The sequence below is a fragment of the Asterias amurensis genome, chromosome 13 (assembly GCF_032118995.1).
Source record: "Asterias amurensis chromosome 13, ASM3211899v1".
NCBI lineage: Eukaryota > Metazoa > Echinodermata > Asteroidea > Forcipulatida > Asteriidae > Asterias > Asterias amurensis.
The window spans coordinates 16,777,959-16,792,504 of record NC_092660.1 but is presented as its reverse complement, the minus strand read 5'-3'; the positions used below and the strand labels follow the sequence as shown (position 1 = coordinate 16,792,504).

General features: G+C 38.6%; 2 protein-coding genes across 2 annotated transcripts; one reads left to right on the top strand and one right to left on the bottom strand.

The window, feature by feature from the left end:
• Window positions 1–558: 558 nt before the first annotated feature.
• Window positions 559–9,093, bottom strand: LOC139946353 (store-operated calcium entry-associated regulatory factor-like). Its single transcript, XM_071943993.1, has 9 exons — window positions 8,956–9,093; window positions 8,253–8,341; window positions 7,041–7,132; window positions 5,786–5,878; window positions 4,908–5,018; window positions 4,241–4,446; window positions 3,401–3,637; window positions 2,677–2,819; window positions 559–1,796 (listed from the first exon to the last, which is right to left on the bottom strand). Exons 2-9 carry the CDS (start codon window positions 8,332–8,334, stop codon window positions 1,771–1,773), a joined length of 990 nt encoding a protein of 329 aa, XP_071800094.1. The 5' UTR covers window positions 8,335–8,341; window positions 8,956–9,093; the 3' UTR covers window positions 559–1,770.
• Window positions 9,094–9,339: 246 nt separating this feature from the next.
• On the top strand, window positions 9,340–14,296 carry LOC139946356 (NADH dehydrogenase [ubiquinone] 1 alpha subcomplex subunit 11-like). Its single transcript, XM_071943996.1, has 4 exons — window positions 9,340–9,536; window positions 10,711–10,803; window positions 11,570–11,689; window positions 12,351–14,296. Exons 1-4 carry the CDS (start codon window positions 9,452–9,454, stop codon window positions 12,464–12,466), a joined length of 414 nt encoding a protein of 137 aa, XP_071800097.1. The 5' UTR covers window positions 9,340–9,451; the 3' UTR covers window positions 12,467–14,296.
• Window positions 14,297–14,546: the final 250 nt, after the last annotated feature.

Below are 14,546 nucleotides of genomic sequence, written 5' to 3'. Positions count from 1 at the left end.
GATGCTCTTAACCACTCGGCCATGACACTCTACAAAAGATAATTAAGTGATAAATAACTGACCAAAATAGAATTATTATGAAATAAGAAGTGATCATCGCACCTGTTCTTTCTTACAAACACCATTACCATAAAACATACACTGACTGCCATAGCAAAACCCAAACAGGGCCAAATTTCATAGAGTTACTTAATCAGAAAATGTTGTTTAAAAATGTTCTGCGAAACAAAACTAGAAAAGTTTTGTTGTGCTTAGCTGCTTTTTTGTGCTTAGCTGCTTCTTGTGCTTAAGCAGCTCTATGAAATTTGGCCCAGGTGGTGAGCACATGGCAGGGTGGAAAGGGCTACTGTACAAATCATTCGCTCCAGTACCCCAAGAGTACTTTGTTCAATATCTGAACCAGTTTCTATGATAATCCTTAAAACATAGTAAGTGATAAAAATGTGTAAGGTTTATGTACATATTTTACAATATTATTATTTTATGTGATAGCATTATTTTTGTCTTTACAAACTACTTTATTCAAGCTACTTTAGAGCAACAAAATAAAATAGTTTATTTGTTACACTTTAAGAGTTCTTAAAAATGACTAAAACATTGAGGCACTTGGCATTTTTCATTTCAATCTTTTCTTATTAAAGGTGATTTTGTTTAATGCATGTACTTTTTGCATTGTTTTAAGAAGTATTATATAACAATTAACTGCAAAATTTGTCAGTTGCGTTGCTTAGCGTAAAATGCCAAAAAGGTATACAGAAAATGGGGGGTAGAATATTATTGTGGCTACTTTTACCTAACCCTGTATATTATTCCTGTCAAAAAAAGGTCTATCATCGCCACTCTTTCAATATGCTATGGTCAGGTACCATCATCCAAGGATAGTACTCAACCCTGGGGTGGATTTCACAAAGAGTTAGGACTAGTCTTATCTCGAGTTAGGACATGTTACTCGTCCTAACTTAGGACTATCTATGCAATGTGTATATCTCCTAGGACTAGTCCTAATAAAGTTGGGACTAGTCCTAACTCTTTGTGAAAACCACCCCTGGCAGGGTTTAAGTACCAAATACTGAACAAGTGAGTGTTAAACCAATGCTGCGATCAGGTACCATGGTTTGGTACTCGTGCCTAACTATTGTGAGTATTAGCAATTGCCGATGACAAGTGCTTGTACCAAACACTGACCACAGTGAGTGCTAAGGACCACAGTGAGTGCTAAGCCATTTCTAGTGGTCAGGTACCAGTGGATAACTTAAGTGAGTGTTAAACTATTGCTACGATGAGGTACCATGGTTTGGTACTAGTGACTGGCTACTGTGAAGTAAAAGAAATACCAATGACAAGTACTAGTATAAAAGACTGACCAAAGGCACAGTGAGTGCTAAACCATTGCTAGTGGTCAGGTACAAGTGGGTAACTAAAGTGAATGGAAACTGTTGCCATGTTTTTGTTTTTAATATTTACTGAAATTTACTGAGTATGTAAAATAGGAGACTTTTGGACGGTCCTTTTCACAGTTCTAAGCTGCAAAAAAAGGACCGTTATGTCTCCTCTCCTCCTCAGCGTCTCAAAAGTCTCCCATTGGAAAGCTATATAATACACCAGTAAATTTTACTGGAATGTGGTTTAAAAAAACCACTAGACTTATTTCATTATTGTTTTACCGGGCAATTGCTTAATTCATTGATCCTCGTCAGTGGTCCTCTGGGTATCTTGGTCTCTCACAGCTTTATTTCTAATATCCACGGATTACAAGGTGATTCTGTCCAACTATCGCCTTCTTGTTCCACCGAACCCTAAAAGTTAAAACAACAGATTCAAAAATGGTCAAATAATTGGCTAAGTTTGTCCCAACACCAATTTTGAAAACATTTCCTAAATCATGGAAGACATTTCAGCAGTCCTTTTTTAAACTAGTAGTGCGCATGCTCAGATCTATGCGCGCAAAACTGAGCGTGTACGCTCGGAGCCACATAAAAGGACAGTGATCATGTCTGCTGCCGCCAGCATCTCAACAGTCGCCCATTGGTATGTGCACTATATTCGCAATTATAAAGACAGAAGTCAAAATCACTGGGCCTAACATCACAAAGCTGGGCCCAATTTCATAGAGCTCCTAAGCACAAAAATTTGCTTTGCATGCAATTTTTGGCCTAGATAAAAATAGGATAACCAACCAAATTTCCACGTGATTTTCAGGATAAGCAAAAAACAGCTGAATACATGTAACAAGCAATATGCAACAAATGAAAATTTGGTTGGTACTCCTGTTTTTATCAAGGAAGAAATTTCATGCTAAGCAATTTTTTGTGCTAAGCAGCTCTATGAAATTCGGCCCTGGTTATGGACAAAAAAGGAGCTAAACACAAACCAAAATAAATGCTTACTAGAAGACTGTTAACACCCAAAGACAATGTCATAAATACCATCTGTAGCTGGAGTGCTAATCATTTTGGCTTTTTAGCAAAATGTTATTCAGCAAAATTGTCTGCTTTTGCAGTTTTATGAATGGAGGGACCTTCGAATACAAGCTGGCAGCAGTCTTACCAGCTAAATTGTCATTGTTTTAGTAGTTCTGAGTACGCACACATTGCCGATAACAAATGATTTACGTGGTAAGTCTGCAGACATTGGTTAAATTGGCTGTACACTAAGAAAGTGAAAATCAGAACTTACCAGATGATGTTCTTGTGCCTGATGATGCTCCCCCGCTGAAGCCTCCTCCTCCAAACCCACCACCGCCTCCACCCCCGCCGAAAAATCCACTGTTCCCGTAACCCCGGCGACCATAAGTGGGTGCACCATAACCATAGCCACGACTGTAAAGAGAGGCAAAATAACAATGGTTTTCAAACTGCTTTCATAACACACAATAAAATAAAATGGTATAAAAATTGCCCTAGCGATATTTTTACCTAGTTACGTTATCCTAATCTCTCCATGATTTAGAGTATGTGGGTCATTTCAAATGTGCCAATAAAATAGCGCCCAATGTCTAACTTACTTTGTTAAAATAACCACAGCAACTGCTATGCTGGCTGTGGTGCTATTTGCTTTTCTTTGGTGCCCTTTGCAAAGTTCCAGTACAAAATTTAAATTTTCCTCATCGTAGTGCCCCTTACCCAGGGAAATTGCCGTGCCCATATTCAAGATCAAAGTTCTAGACCCGGCATCTTGATTCGAGTTCAGCAACCTCTATCTTTTCCAGGAGTTTTGTTCTAGTTTTATGTACTTTTCAGTCAACATTGGTTTTCATACAAGAAGTAAACTTGCGGGAAATACCAAGAAAAATCCTCCATTCAAATGCCAAGAGCTAAAGAATGAACTGGAGAAATATTTTTCAGTGGTTTTCAAAACAGAGTTATTATCTTTTATTGCCACACACTGAACTACAACTTACTTTCCTCTGCTCCCAAATAAGTAGCCCAGCATTCCACCTGTTGCAGCTCCAGACCAGAATCCACCTCCACCCATTCCCCCACCAGCACCCCGTCCTGTGCCATAGCCGCCTCCTCGTGAACCAGAGCAGCTATCCGACCCTCCATAGCCCGGTCTGAAGCCCGGTGGTGGGGGGTTTCCCCCGGCGCCTGTGCCATAACCAGCTGGCCTAGGGTAGCCATCATCTGGATTGTCTGGAGTGGGAATGTGTTAAGGTTTCAAATGCTTCATAAATAATCGTCTTTAGTTCACTCTGTATGCATGTAAATAATAATAATGTATTTATATAGTGCATAAAGGTTCACTGTCGGTTAATCCTAAGTTTCCACATAGCTGTTCAGTTACTTAATCATCTATAGTGGACAACTATTTTTGTGATGGTTACCGACGGGTTGTCTTCAGATGCATTTGAATTTGCATGTAATTCAAACTGAAATATTTCTCTGGAGGATTGGTACTGGTATGAACTAAAGAATCAGTGAGCTTTCAGATGGAAATATTTCTCTGGCAGATATGTTCCGGTATGAAATTTAGAGTCGGTAAGCTTTCTAAGCAAAATATTCTCTCAGGATTGGATCTGGTGTGAACTTGATAATAAGTGAGCTTCCAGATTGAAATAAATGACTTCTGCTTTTATTAACAACTCCCCCTATGCTTTAAAACAACTCCAGTCTTAAACCACCACTCAAGACTGGGTGAACATGATCACGTGACCAACCTAACAACCATCTGAATTGCTTTAACTGACTGGTGTATTTATGAAAGATCCTTTACAAACACAGACGTCATTTAAAAAGGATATTCATGAGAACTGGTAGCTATGCAGGTCCTGTAGATCCCATAGATGATAACACCGATGATGGCTAGAGTTATCCAATCACCAATTCCGGAGCTCTTCTTGTAGCTATAGCTGTTACCTTGGTAACCATCGCTGCCATAGTAACTATGCTGACGTTGGTAACCACTTTTCTGTGTACCTTCCTTGGTGAGGTCCAAGGTGTATTCCAACTGGAAAGATTAAAAAAGTTTGTTGAAATAACATTCATGAATGGACAAATTAAGATTCCTTTAAAAACACCTTCTTCTTCTGCTTTGGCGCTCTCCACTTTATGATCACTCAACGCCAACATGTTTGGACTTGAACAAGACCGGCATGCCTGGTCCGGTGATAAGCAATTGGACCTTCTGTTTTCCACTATATGGTTACTCAGCACCAACATGTTTGGACTGTCCTCCACTCAATCTCTCACCATAAAAATATTTAGACTTTGGTAAGATTCAGCAAAGATGACTGGTTAACATTTCATTCAAGCTAAATCTTTACCAGTATTATTCTCTGCCTTGTAAAATAGCATTGTTTATTGGTTCCTCCTTTAAACATTATTGTTTGTACTGTTTTCATGAAGTATGGGAAAAAAATGCAAGTTTGAATTGAAATATGAAATTTATAGGTTCTAAAAGAGACTTACCCCACAGGATCCTTTTAAGATGAATTCATCATCCGGGTGTGAATAGCCCTCACATGTCACTTCAATTCGCCCAAATCTGTATTCATTATCCATATCTGTCTTACACTCCCACTGCAAAATTCACAAACAACAAAACAATATCATCAGTAAACAAGTAGAAGTTCAACAAGTTTGTTATTGATTTGCCACTTAAGGGTGTGCTAAGTCCGAGGAATCAAGCGCACCGGACCCAAGCTCTGGTGTGTCTGATCAGCAGAGAGTGGGTTTTGAGTCCCGGTTGTGACAGTTGTCTCCTTCAGCAAGACACTTAATCATTTATATTGCTGCCTCCCTCCCATGGGATGAAATGCTGTATGTCCCATGTGTTGTGTCATGTTAATTTTGTTTTACCCATACACCGATGTGTGTTAGCACTGTATACTCAGTACACCCCCCAGCTCTGTGAAAAAAAATCACAGGCATATTATTCGGGTGGGATTCGAACCCATGACCAAGTTGTTCACATGGCAAACTTTAAAGGCAGTGGACACTATTGGTAATTACTCAAAATAATTATTAGCATAAACCTCACTTGGTAGTAAGTAATAGGGGGAGGTTGATCGGCTCCCGCTGAAGTAACGCAGTTTTCGAGAAAGTAGTAATTTTCCACGAATTTGGTTCCGAGACCTCAGATTTAGAATTTGAGGTCTCGAAATCAAGCATCTGAAACTTTGTGTGACAAGGGTGTTTCTTCTTTCATTATCTTGCAACTTCGACGACCAAATAAGCTCAAATTTTCACAGGGTCGTTATTTTATATATATGCTGAGATACTGGTCTTTGACAATTACCAATATTGTCCAGTGTCTTTAAAGACAAATACCACCCCCACCTCTTTACCTGAATATCATAGCCATCTGAACCTTGATTGTGGCACTGGACAACTTGTGGTTTGAAGGCTGAACAGCCTGCTGATCCACCAATGCACTTCAACTGAAAAAGTAAACCAAAAATGTATGTTTTTAAAAACCAACCAACCAACCGGGGGCCAACAAAAGAACTTTGGCTTGACAATAAAATAAACAAAAGTTTGTTAAAGTCACCTGGAAATAGAATTGTTTTTCTTTCAAACATAAGAGTATATGCTTACGAACAACAAAACAATTTTTTTAGTAATTGTTTGTCACGATTTATATGTTTAAAAAATATATAAAGTTGTTTGGGGGGCTGACTCCGCCTACCTCTTTTGTGACGTCAATCGAGGCAGACTTTGCCTGCAATGCGTATAGTAAACACAAGTGCAAAGTACATGTACGTCCAAGTCGTGAGTTGGTACATTTCAAAAAGTGTTTTTTTGCATTCAGCAGCAATACACCTGGTCGGCATTGCCGGAAAAAAACAAAAATATTTTTGTTTGAAACTTACAAACTCACGACTTGGTCCGTACATGTACTTTGCAATTGTGTTTACTCTACGCATTACATGCAAAGTCTGCCTCGATTGACGTCACGAACAGCGCCCTCTCGGGTCGGGGTCTACTCTTAAATTTGTAAATAACATAAGAACTGATTTTTAAAACCTTAGTTAACTGTTTATTCACATTCCACTCATCAAAACACATATATTAGTGACAAAAGCTTTATTTTGAAAAAATACCACTTCCAGGTGACTTTAATTTCAATCATTATTAAATGAAAATAGGCAAAACATTAAGAGGACCTACAGCTGACCTCGGGTAAAACCAATAATCAATCAAACCTCGCAATTAAAACAAAATAGTAAGTGAAAAAATCTATAAAAAACAAAGTAATCCTCCACTAAACTTACAGGATAATAAAAATAATCAATACAAAGTAATCCTCTAGACTTTTCAAGGTGAATGAAAACGTCACATTTTTATGACCTCCCCCAGAACAAATTAATCCCTCCACCGCTTCCCACCAACGCATTTCAATCTGCATTAAGCCCAGTTGAGTTCATACTTGAATGTGAATGAGATGCAATTTTTCACATCACATGGGTGTTTTCGCAGCGAATGTTTCGCAGGAGTTAAGTACAAGTCAACTGATGCGCACTATTTGTTGCGAATTTGTGACGTCAAAATTTGTATCGCATTCGAGTTCGCCAGGAAGTATGAACCGAGCTTTACGCTTACCTGTGGTACTGGACTGCTGCGTCTACCTGTGGTCATGTGATCAGCACGCAGTGTCAGGACTTTAACATCATTTAATATGACTTTGTCCTTTCCTGAAAGAAAAACCCCAAATACAAGAAAGGTGTAATTTTCTGTTTTTCAAAACAATAAATAAATTCACATAAAAATTCTGTTTTGATTTAAGATCGTTTTGATGTAAGATCGATTCGACTGAAAAAACACCTAGAGAGTTTTTACTTGCATATGATTTTAATCTGCAAACGCTTTGTATATCACAGATCAGACTTGAAAACTACTAGTACCATCAATAAAATTAAAGGAACACGTTGCCTTGGATCGGACGAGTTGGTCTTTGAAAAGCGTTTGTAACCGTTTAATATAAAATGTATATGATTAGAAAGATATTTTAAAAGTAGGATCCACACGAGTATCACTTGAAATTGCGTGGATTTCCTATTACCTCGTCAACTAACACGGTTGGCCATTTATGGGAGTCAAATTTTTAAGTCAATCTTAAAAAGTATGCCCTTCAATACACTTCTTCTTCAGGAATACATGACACACTAGACCATAGACATGTCATGCTTGATTGCTGTCATGCTTGATTGGTTGTAAGAATGTTGAATGATGTTACATAAAGAAACAAGACTTTGGCAAACAGTCAAACAGTAGAAATTATTATACAGGAAAATTCTACCCTCATGGTAGACCCTAGCCCACCTTGTTGAGCTGTTAATGGCTCCGCTTTTAACATCGGTCTCATCACTGTCGCCATTACCTAGTGATGAGACCGATGTTAAAAGCGGAGCCATTTATAGCTCAACAAGGTGGGCTAGTAACTTGCGCTCTGTACTAATTTTGTTTTAAATGTTGACATTTGCACCTTTGTTTGGAGATGAAAATGTCAAAATGAGTGCAGAGCCCCACCAGTCACTGGGTCAACCCCCACCAGTCACTGGGTCAACCCCCACCAGTCACTGGGTCAACCCCCACCAGTCACTGGGTCAACCCCCACCAGTCACTGGGTCAACCCCCACCAGTCACTGGGTCAACCCCCACCAGTCACTGGGTCAACCCCCACCAGTCACTGGGTCAACCCCCACCAGTCACTGGGTCAACCCCCACCAGTCACTGGGTAAACCCCCACCAGTCACTGGGGGTCAACCCCCATGGCACATTGTCCTTTTGTAGGGTGTTTTATGAATTACTTACCTCCACCGAATCCAAAGGCTGCAGATATATCGTTAACGAAAATCGCCAACAGAAGGACTTGTAAACATCTTAAAATCGCCATCTTGGTCCTGGGTAAAAATAATACAAGGTTGAACTTTGAACTTATTTATAAAATCATACCCAAAAATATAGTAAATGAAGCTCAGTTTTGCTTGTGATTTTTCACAAAATCGTAAATAATTTCCACCAAACTAGTCTGTTCCTGGAAATGTATGACCTTTATTATTAGCTTTATGTTGTTTATGAAAATCTGACATGTTGCCTTTAAAAGTTGGGGTAAGTTTATATACAATCTCTGGAGTAAACAAGGATGATGTGGCCTTAGCTTTTTTTTTTGCTAAAAATAACCATGACGAAATATCTACATCACCCTAATGGTCTAGTCATCCACAGAGAGTTAACCATACACAAAGGCCATGAACATGATGAAGGCTGTCCCTTAAATACCCATTGTTACATAAGATCTATTCAACCCTTGTGACTTATCAAACAGACTTTTATCACTCTGCCTTCAAATTCTGATGAAATTATTTTGTGTGTGCGCTCACTAAATTGCACTAAGACTTAGATTAGAGGAGTGCCCACTTAGAATTTGTTTGAATCTACTGACTGGTGCTGTAAAAAGGAGAAATAAGTTTGTTCACTGAATTTTTTTAAATTTCATGCAATGTCATTGACTTACGCCGTTTTTAGTTGTTATTTGAGCGACGAAAATTCAGCTTTTCGACCCCTTTTTCAGGTCACCCTACGCTGTTCACTCGACGATGCATTGAAAAATGTACACAGGATATAGAGCCGTACAACAGCTTCAAATTAAATAGACCTACACTCAAAACAGGCTACAAAAAGTAGTTTCATAGATCATGCATGAATCACAAAAATGTATGTTTTTCAGTGCATTTTTATCCCCAAAACATGCCATGAAACACAAATGAAATCTTTAGCGTTATTTCCCCTCATTTATAGCTAAAACGTGAGAAAACAAAGGTTTGGAACAAAAAACAGTTCCGTTTCGTGATAAACATTGCGCCCTGAAACATCGAGGTCAAAAAGTTCAAAGGTTAAATGTTGACCTCCATTGCACCGACTATTTCGCATGCAGCGAACGACTTTGGGTAGTTTCTCTTCAATTTGTACCCTGAAAAACAATAGTTTTTATCAGTTTATTGAGCAAAAGAATGGGTATTGCTCGCATAGATAACTTGGACGGCAAAGAACCGATGAGGAATGTTTTGAACACGACGGCTGTAGGCGGTGCTGCAGGTAAAAACATTTTTAGTATTTTTAAAGTTTAAACTTTAGCTTTTTTTTTTATAAATAAATTATAATAGGCCTAGGTTTTACTCTTCTATTTGAGTTTCATAGAATTTGTGCTTAATATTCTAATTAAAAATTAATGTATAACGTACATTGATCTCAAGTTCTGACAGTGACAGTCAGGGCAGTGTTGTTAATTGTGTTTATAAATTATTGATAATGATAGATAGGCCTAATTAATTAATTGTATTTGTATTTAAAATTTTGATTATATTTTATTTTTTCTATATTAATAAGCATGATATTGATGGGTGTCAATTGACCGACGAGACAGCTCGACCGTTCGGCCAACTCAACGGATGTTTTTTTCAACTGTCAGACAACTCGACTTAGGACCAAGACAAGCTGCCAAATGGCTGTGACGGGGCCTCAGCACGTACGGGGCGCGCAGAGAGCCGGGAAAGGGGGATGGGCTAGGGTAGGTTAGGGTTAGGGTTGGGGTCAGCCTAGGGTTAGGGTTTGGGTTAGGGTTAGGGTTAGGGTTAAGGTTTAGATTTACAGGAAATTTGTGTAAACATGTCTGTAACAGAGGTTCGTTCAACTGTTGACTTGTCTTGGCCATCCGTTGAGTTGTCTCAAAGTCGAGTCGTCTGAACCGTCGAGTTGTCCGAACGGTTGAGCTGTCTCAACTGTCGAGTTGTTCAAACCGTCGAGTTGTCTGACGGACGAGTTGTCTGACATCCAGTACAAAAGAAACTTCAGTTATTGGTGGCTAACGGTGGTAAAACTTTCATTGGTCGACCAATAATGATAAAAGTAACTGGGTCTACCATAAAACAACGTCATCAGATGACGTTGCTTTATGGTAGACCCAGTTACTTTGATCATTTTGTTTTATGGTAGACCCAATTACTTTTATCATTATTGGTCGACCCATGAAAGTTTTACGACCGTTAGCCACCAATAACTGAAGTTTCCTTTGTACTACACAACCAAAACTTTCTCTACACACTCAAATATACATTCATAATGCTTGCATTGCCTTTTTGTTGAGTGAAATTAAAAAAACATCTTCAAAAAATGAAAGTTTCTGCCCGGTAATTACTGTTGTTTTTTTTGCCGCATCGCCCATTTTTTTACTTCTCAATATGCTCAACACTTTATAATTTTTTTTTTCCAGGTATCGCCTACTCAGGAACGAATCTTGTTATGTTCTTCCCTAAGACATTCGGAGAAGCAGTAGGACGGTCCCTTACCCATACAGCAACATTAGGTAAATACTACATTAGAGTCTGGTGATGTTTCACTTTGAAGATGAAGTGCTAGTCTTGGCCTATGACATCAATGATGGATAGTGGGTTTTGGTTTTGTATAGACGATGTGACCTCTGACGTCACTCGAAAACCATAACATGATTTGGGCGCACACCGCCGGGCAAAACCTTTGTGTTTTTGCAGCCTGCAAAAAGTGTATGCAATCTTACCATGACTACGTGTCTTTTTGCCCGGCGAAACATGATGTATACAGTGTTTTATCAACAGAGGGCAGTTTGAATGTAAACATAGGTCACATCGTCTATAGCTTGTAGTAATAACAAAAAAAACAAAAACAAAGAAAAAGAATATAACAAACCAAGCAGCCTCCATACTCAGTAAACTAAATTTTTCACTGAGTATTAACTAAGTATGACTGTGCATTAGTTAACATCTACTAAACTGTTGCAGTACCTGCAGCTAAGGATACAGAGTGTAGCCATCAGGCTAGCTCGGTGGTCTAGTGGTAAGACATCTGTTCTAGCACTGCAGAGGTTGTGGGTTCGAGTTCAACTCCAGTGATTTGCCTGTAGATTGTTTTCATAGAACTTGGTGTAAAGTACTGAGGATACAGTGCATAACACTCATCAGGGTTGGGGTAAAAGACAAATTAATTATTATTTATCTCTGATGCAAAAAGGTACAAAATTTAAGGAATTTTTTTACATCTATCAGTTGGTATGAGGTTCTTTCACTGATCTTTCATTGTTTAATTTCTCTTTCTAGCCATGATGGGCGCAGTTTTTGGAGCAGGAACCACAATTTCAGCATCTGTAAGAGGAAAAGATGACCTGTACAATTATTTCATCGGTGGATGCTTGTCAGGAGTCATGCTTGGAGCTAAGAGTAAGTTTATTACTTTTAATTATTATCTTCATTATATTTTATGGTAATGAAACTAAAGACCTGTTCCCACTGGACAGTTTTTTCCCCGCTGCGATGCAGAAAGTTTCCAAGACTGGCTTTTGTGTAAATCTACCGTGCAGTCCCACCTAAACTTATATTCTTTGATGTTCGTTTGCAGAGAGTTTAACGAGAACATTTTCAAACATCTGCTGAAAACTTATGTTTACTCATTAGTTTTTGTAAAGCGCTTTGGGACTTTTGTGTGAAGCGCTATATAAGTGCTGTTAATTGTTAATATTATTATAGCTGGCAAGCCTGAGAAAAGCTGTAAACAAGGTTGCTCACTATGTTAACCAGAAATTTTGAAATTAACACAAGACTGCGGGAATTGTAGGGTCTTGAGTGACTGGCTTGCAAAAAACTGGCCTGCAGTCCAGTCTTCTTATTTCAATGGTCATTGGGCCATTAACATTTTTTGTAAGCTTTTTGGGGAGTATATGGCCTACCAGGTGCCCAATTATACAATTATAAGGGAAGCAATTAAAGAGAAGTGTCCACTCCGGCCTCCTCCATGACACCCTATAAATCATGAACTTGTCTCATGCCTTGACATTTTAGAGATGGCTATAATTTTTATTTATTTTTGTTTTACCTTCCACAGCTCACAGTTACCCCATTGGATCAGGAGCTTGTGTTGGTTTGGGCTCCCTGGCGGCATTCTCCAAGTTATGGCATAGGCAAGGATGGGGTCCTGTTGTCCCCAAACCAACATACTAATAAAGAGATGATATATTTATGTTGAAGATGTTTGTCGCATAAAGTGACTCCCAGTTCATACTTCCAGTGAATGTGAAGCAAATTTTTACGCCACATGGTTTGTTTTTTCGCAGCAAACGTTTCGCAGCAGTTAAGCACAATTTAACTGCTGCAAATTAGTTGTTGCGAATATGTGATGTCAACATTTGTATCGCATTTGCATTCGCAGGAAGTACGAACCAGGCTTTTGTAACCTTTTAGAGACCTGCAACAGCCTCAGCTTGTTTGAACATTTAGCAGCCCTTGAGATCAAGAGTGTAAACCTTAGTCGAGGACCACTCTCTTCCAGGCATGGAATTTCATCTTTGAGAAGGCAAGGCCATTTTTATTTTGCAAAGGGTACTTCCATTGGAAAATCTTAATATTCTATGAGGAACTAAGGCCAAGACCAAGGTAACAGTAATCTTCGTGCGTAATCTTGGCGTGATATCCCATCATGGGACTTTGCCGAGTAGCAAAGTAGAAGTAAAAGTAACGGAGGCTATGGCCTCGATGCTATTCCAGGTCTGCCCCTACCCTCTTCAGGTATAGTGCAAGAACTAAAGTCGCTCAATATCTCAGAGTATATGAACTCAATTCCAATTTTCCCAAACCAAGAATGTCAACGCTTCTTTAGGTACGTTGTGATAATTTTACAATAGTTTGGTCCCGGTCACACAGGCCTCAATAACGAGATTGCTAATGAGATTGTTAACAACGCACACCCTCAATTGGTTGAATGAGCGTGGGCGTATTCTGCGTGGAGCATTTCAACCAATAGAATGCATTCTCTTTGCGTCGTTATCGTTATCGTTATCGCTGCTTGTGACTTGGCCTTTAGGGCGTCTCAAAAGTCAGACATGTTCTGGGCACGAAAGTACTGATCCACAAGGCATACGCTAGAATGTTGTGCTGGACTGCTGCATTTTTCTGAACTATGAGAACAACCCTACTCGAGTGATTATTATAGCAGAGCATTTTGAACATCCAATAAAATGTTCAGGTGATCCAACGGACCAGTCCATATATTATGCCTGCTGTAGGAATACCTAACTGATCCAATTAGAAGGTTTCTTCTGTTCAGACTTTTGAGAAGCTTTCTACACATAGATCTGTCTTAGCTCTTTGTAAAATCCGCCCTTCGACCAGTTTCACAAACCTGTTAACAGGAACTTGTTGTGCTAAACAAAAGTTTTCAGGATACCAGTCACAAGCAACTTTGTGATATTTAGCTGGCTACCCATCTGTTATAAAGCAATAATTATATGTGCATTTTTTGTACTGTAAAGCGATATGGGATGTGACATGTGCCCAATGTCATAAAGTTGTTCATTAGAAAATTCTGCATAGCAAGTTTCTAGGCTTAGCAAGAAAGACCGGGGTACCAGTCACAACAATGGTAACTGTTTGGTATTCTGGCTGGTAACCTATTTTGCGAAGCAACATTTTTTTGTGCTAAGCAAGTTTTGTGCCTACAGACTTAATGATTATTGGGCCCAGGATGATAAAAAGCTAATAAGAAGAATTCATTTGTTCACAAACGATCCAGTCAAGAATCCCTTTTTCATTATAAGTGGCAAATGAAGCAAATAAATCAAAATTAATCAAAACTAAAACTGGCTCTCTTATCATATAGAAATTTTGTAGTTTGCTTGTGAGAAATTTTAAAGAGATGATGTGAAGTTATTGCTTAATTAAAAAAAACAGTGGAGCGTCTGATTTCAGTGAAAGTTAAACGAACTGAATGTGTCTCTCTTGAAAACCCTTGTTATTTTTTCTTGTAAATAAAATAATTGATGAATTTAACAGAAAGTGAAAATCTGATTTTGTCATTATTTGGTTTGTTGTTTAAAACTATTATTGCAGTATACTGGAAAATTTAAAGGGTGTGAATAAAATTGATGAGATCAAAGTACAAAAAGTTCACAGATGTACACAGATATAAATATAGTCGTGGTGAGAAAGTCCTCTTGTGAAATAATTGTACCTGAAATGTTTTAGTTATTGAGAAATGAGTAAAACAACAGTTTTCATGTGACCAAAACCTGACAGTTCAGGTTTT

Coding starts and splice junctions, on each gene's coding strand:
- LOC139946356 (XM_071943996.1), top strand. CDS start 9,452: ATGGGTATTGCTCGCATAGATAACTTGGACGGCAAAGAACCGATGAGG. Junction 9,537..10,710: donor GGCTGTAGGCGGTGCTGCAG/GTAAAAACATTT, acceptor TTTTTTTTCCAG/GTATCGCCTACTCAGGAACG. Junction 11,690..12,350: donor AGTCATGCTTGGAGCTAAGA/GTAAGTTTATTA, acceptor TACCTTCCACAG/CTCACAGTTACCCCATTGGA.
- LOC139946353 (XM_071943993.1), bottom strand. CDS start 8,334: ATGGCGATTTTAAGATGTTTACAAGTCCTTCTGTTGGCGATTTTCGTT. Junction 7,133..8,252: donor AGCCTTTGGATTCGGTGGAG/GTAAGTAATTCA, acceptor TTTTTCTTTCAG/GAAAGGACAAAGTCATATTA. Junction 5,879..7,040: donor GCAGCAGTCCAGTACCACAG/GTAAGCGTAAAG, acceptor TTACTTTTTCAG/TTGAAGTGCATTGGTGGATC.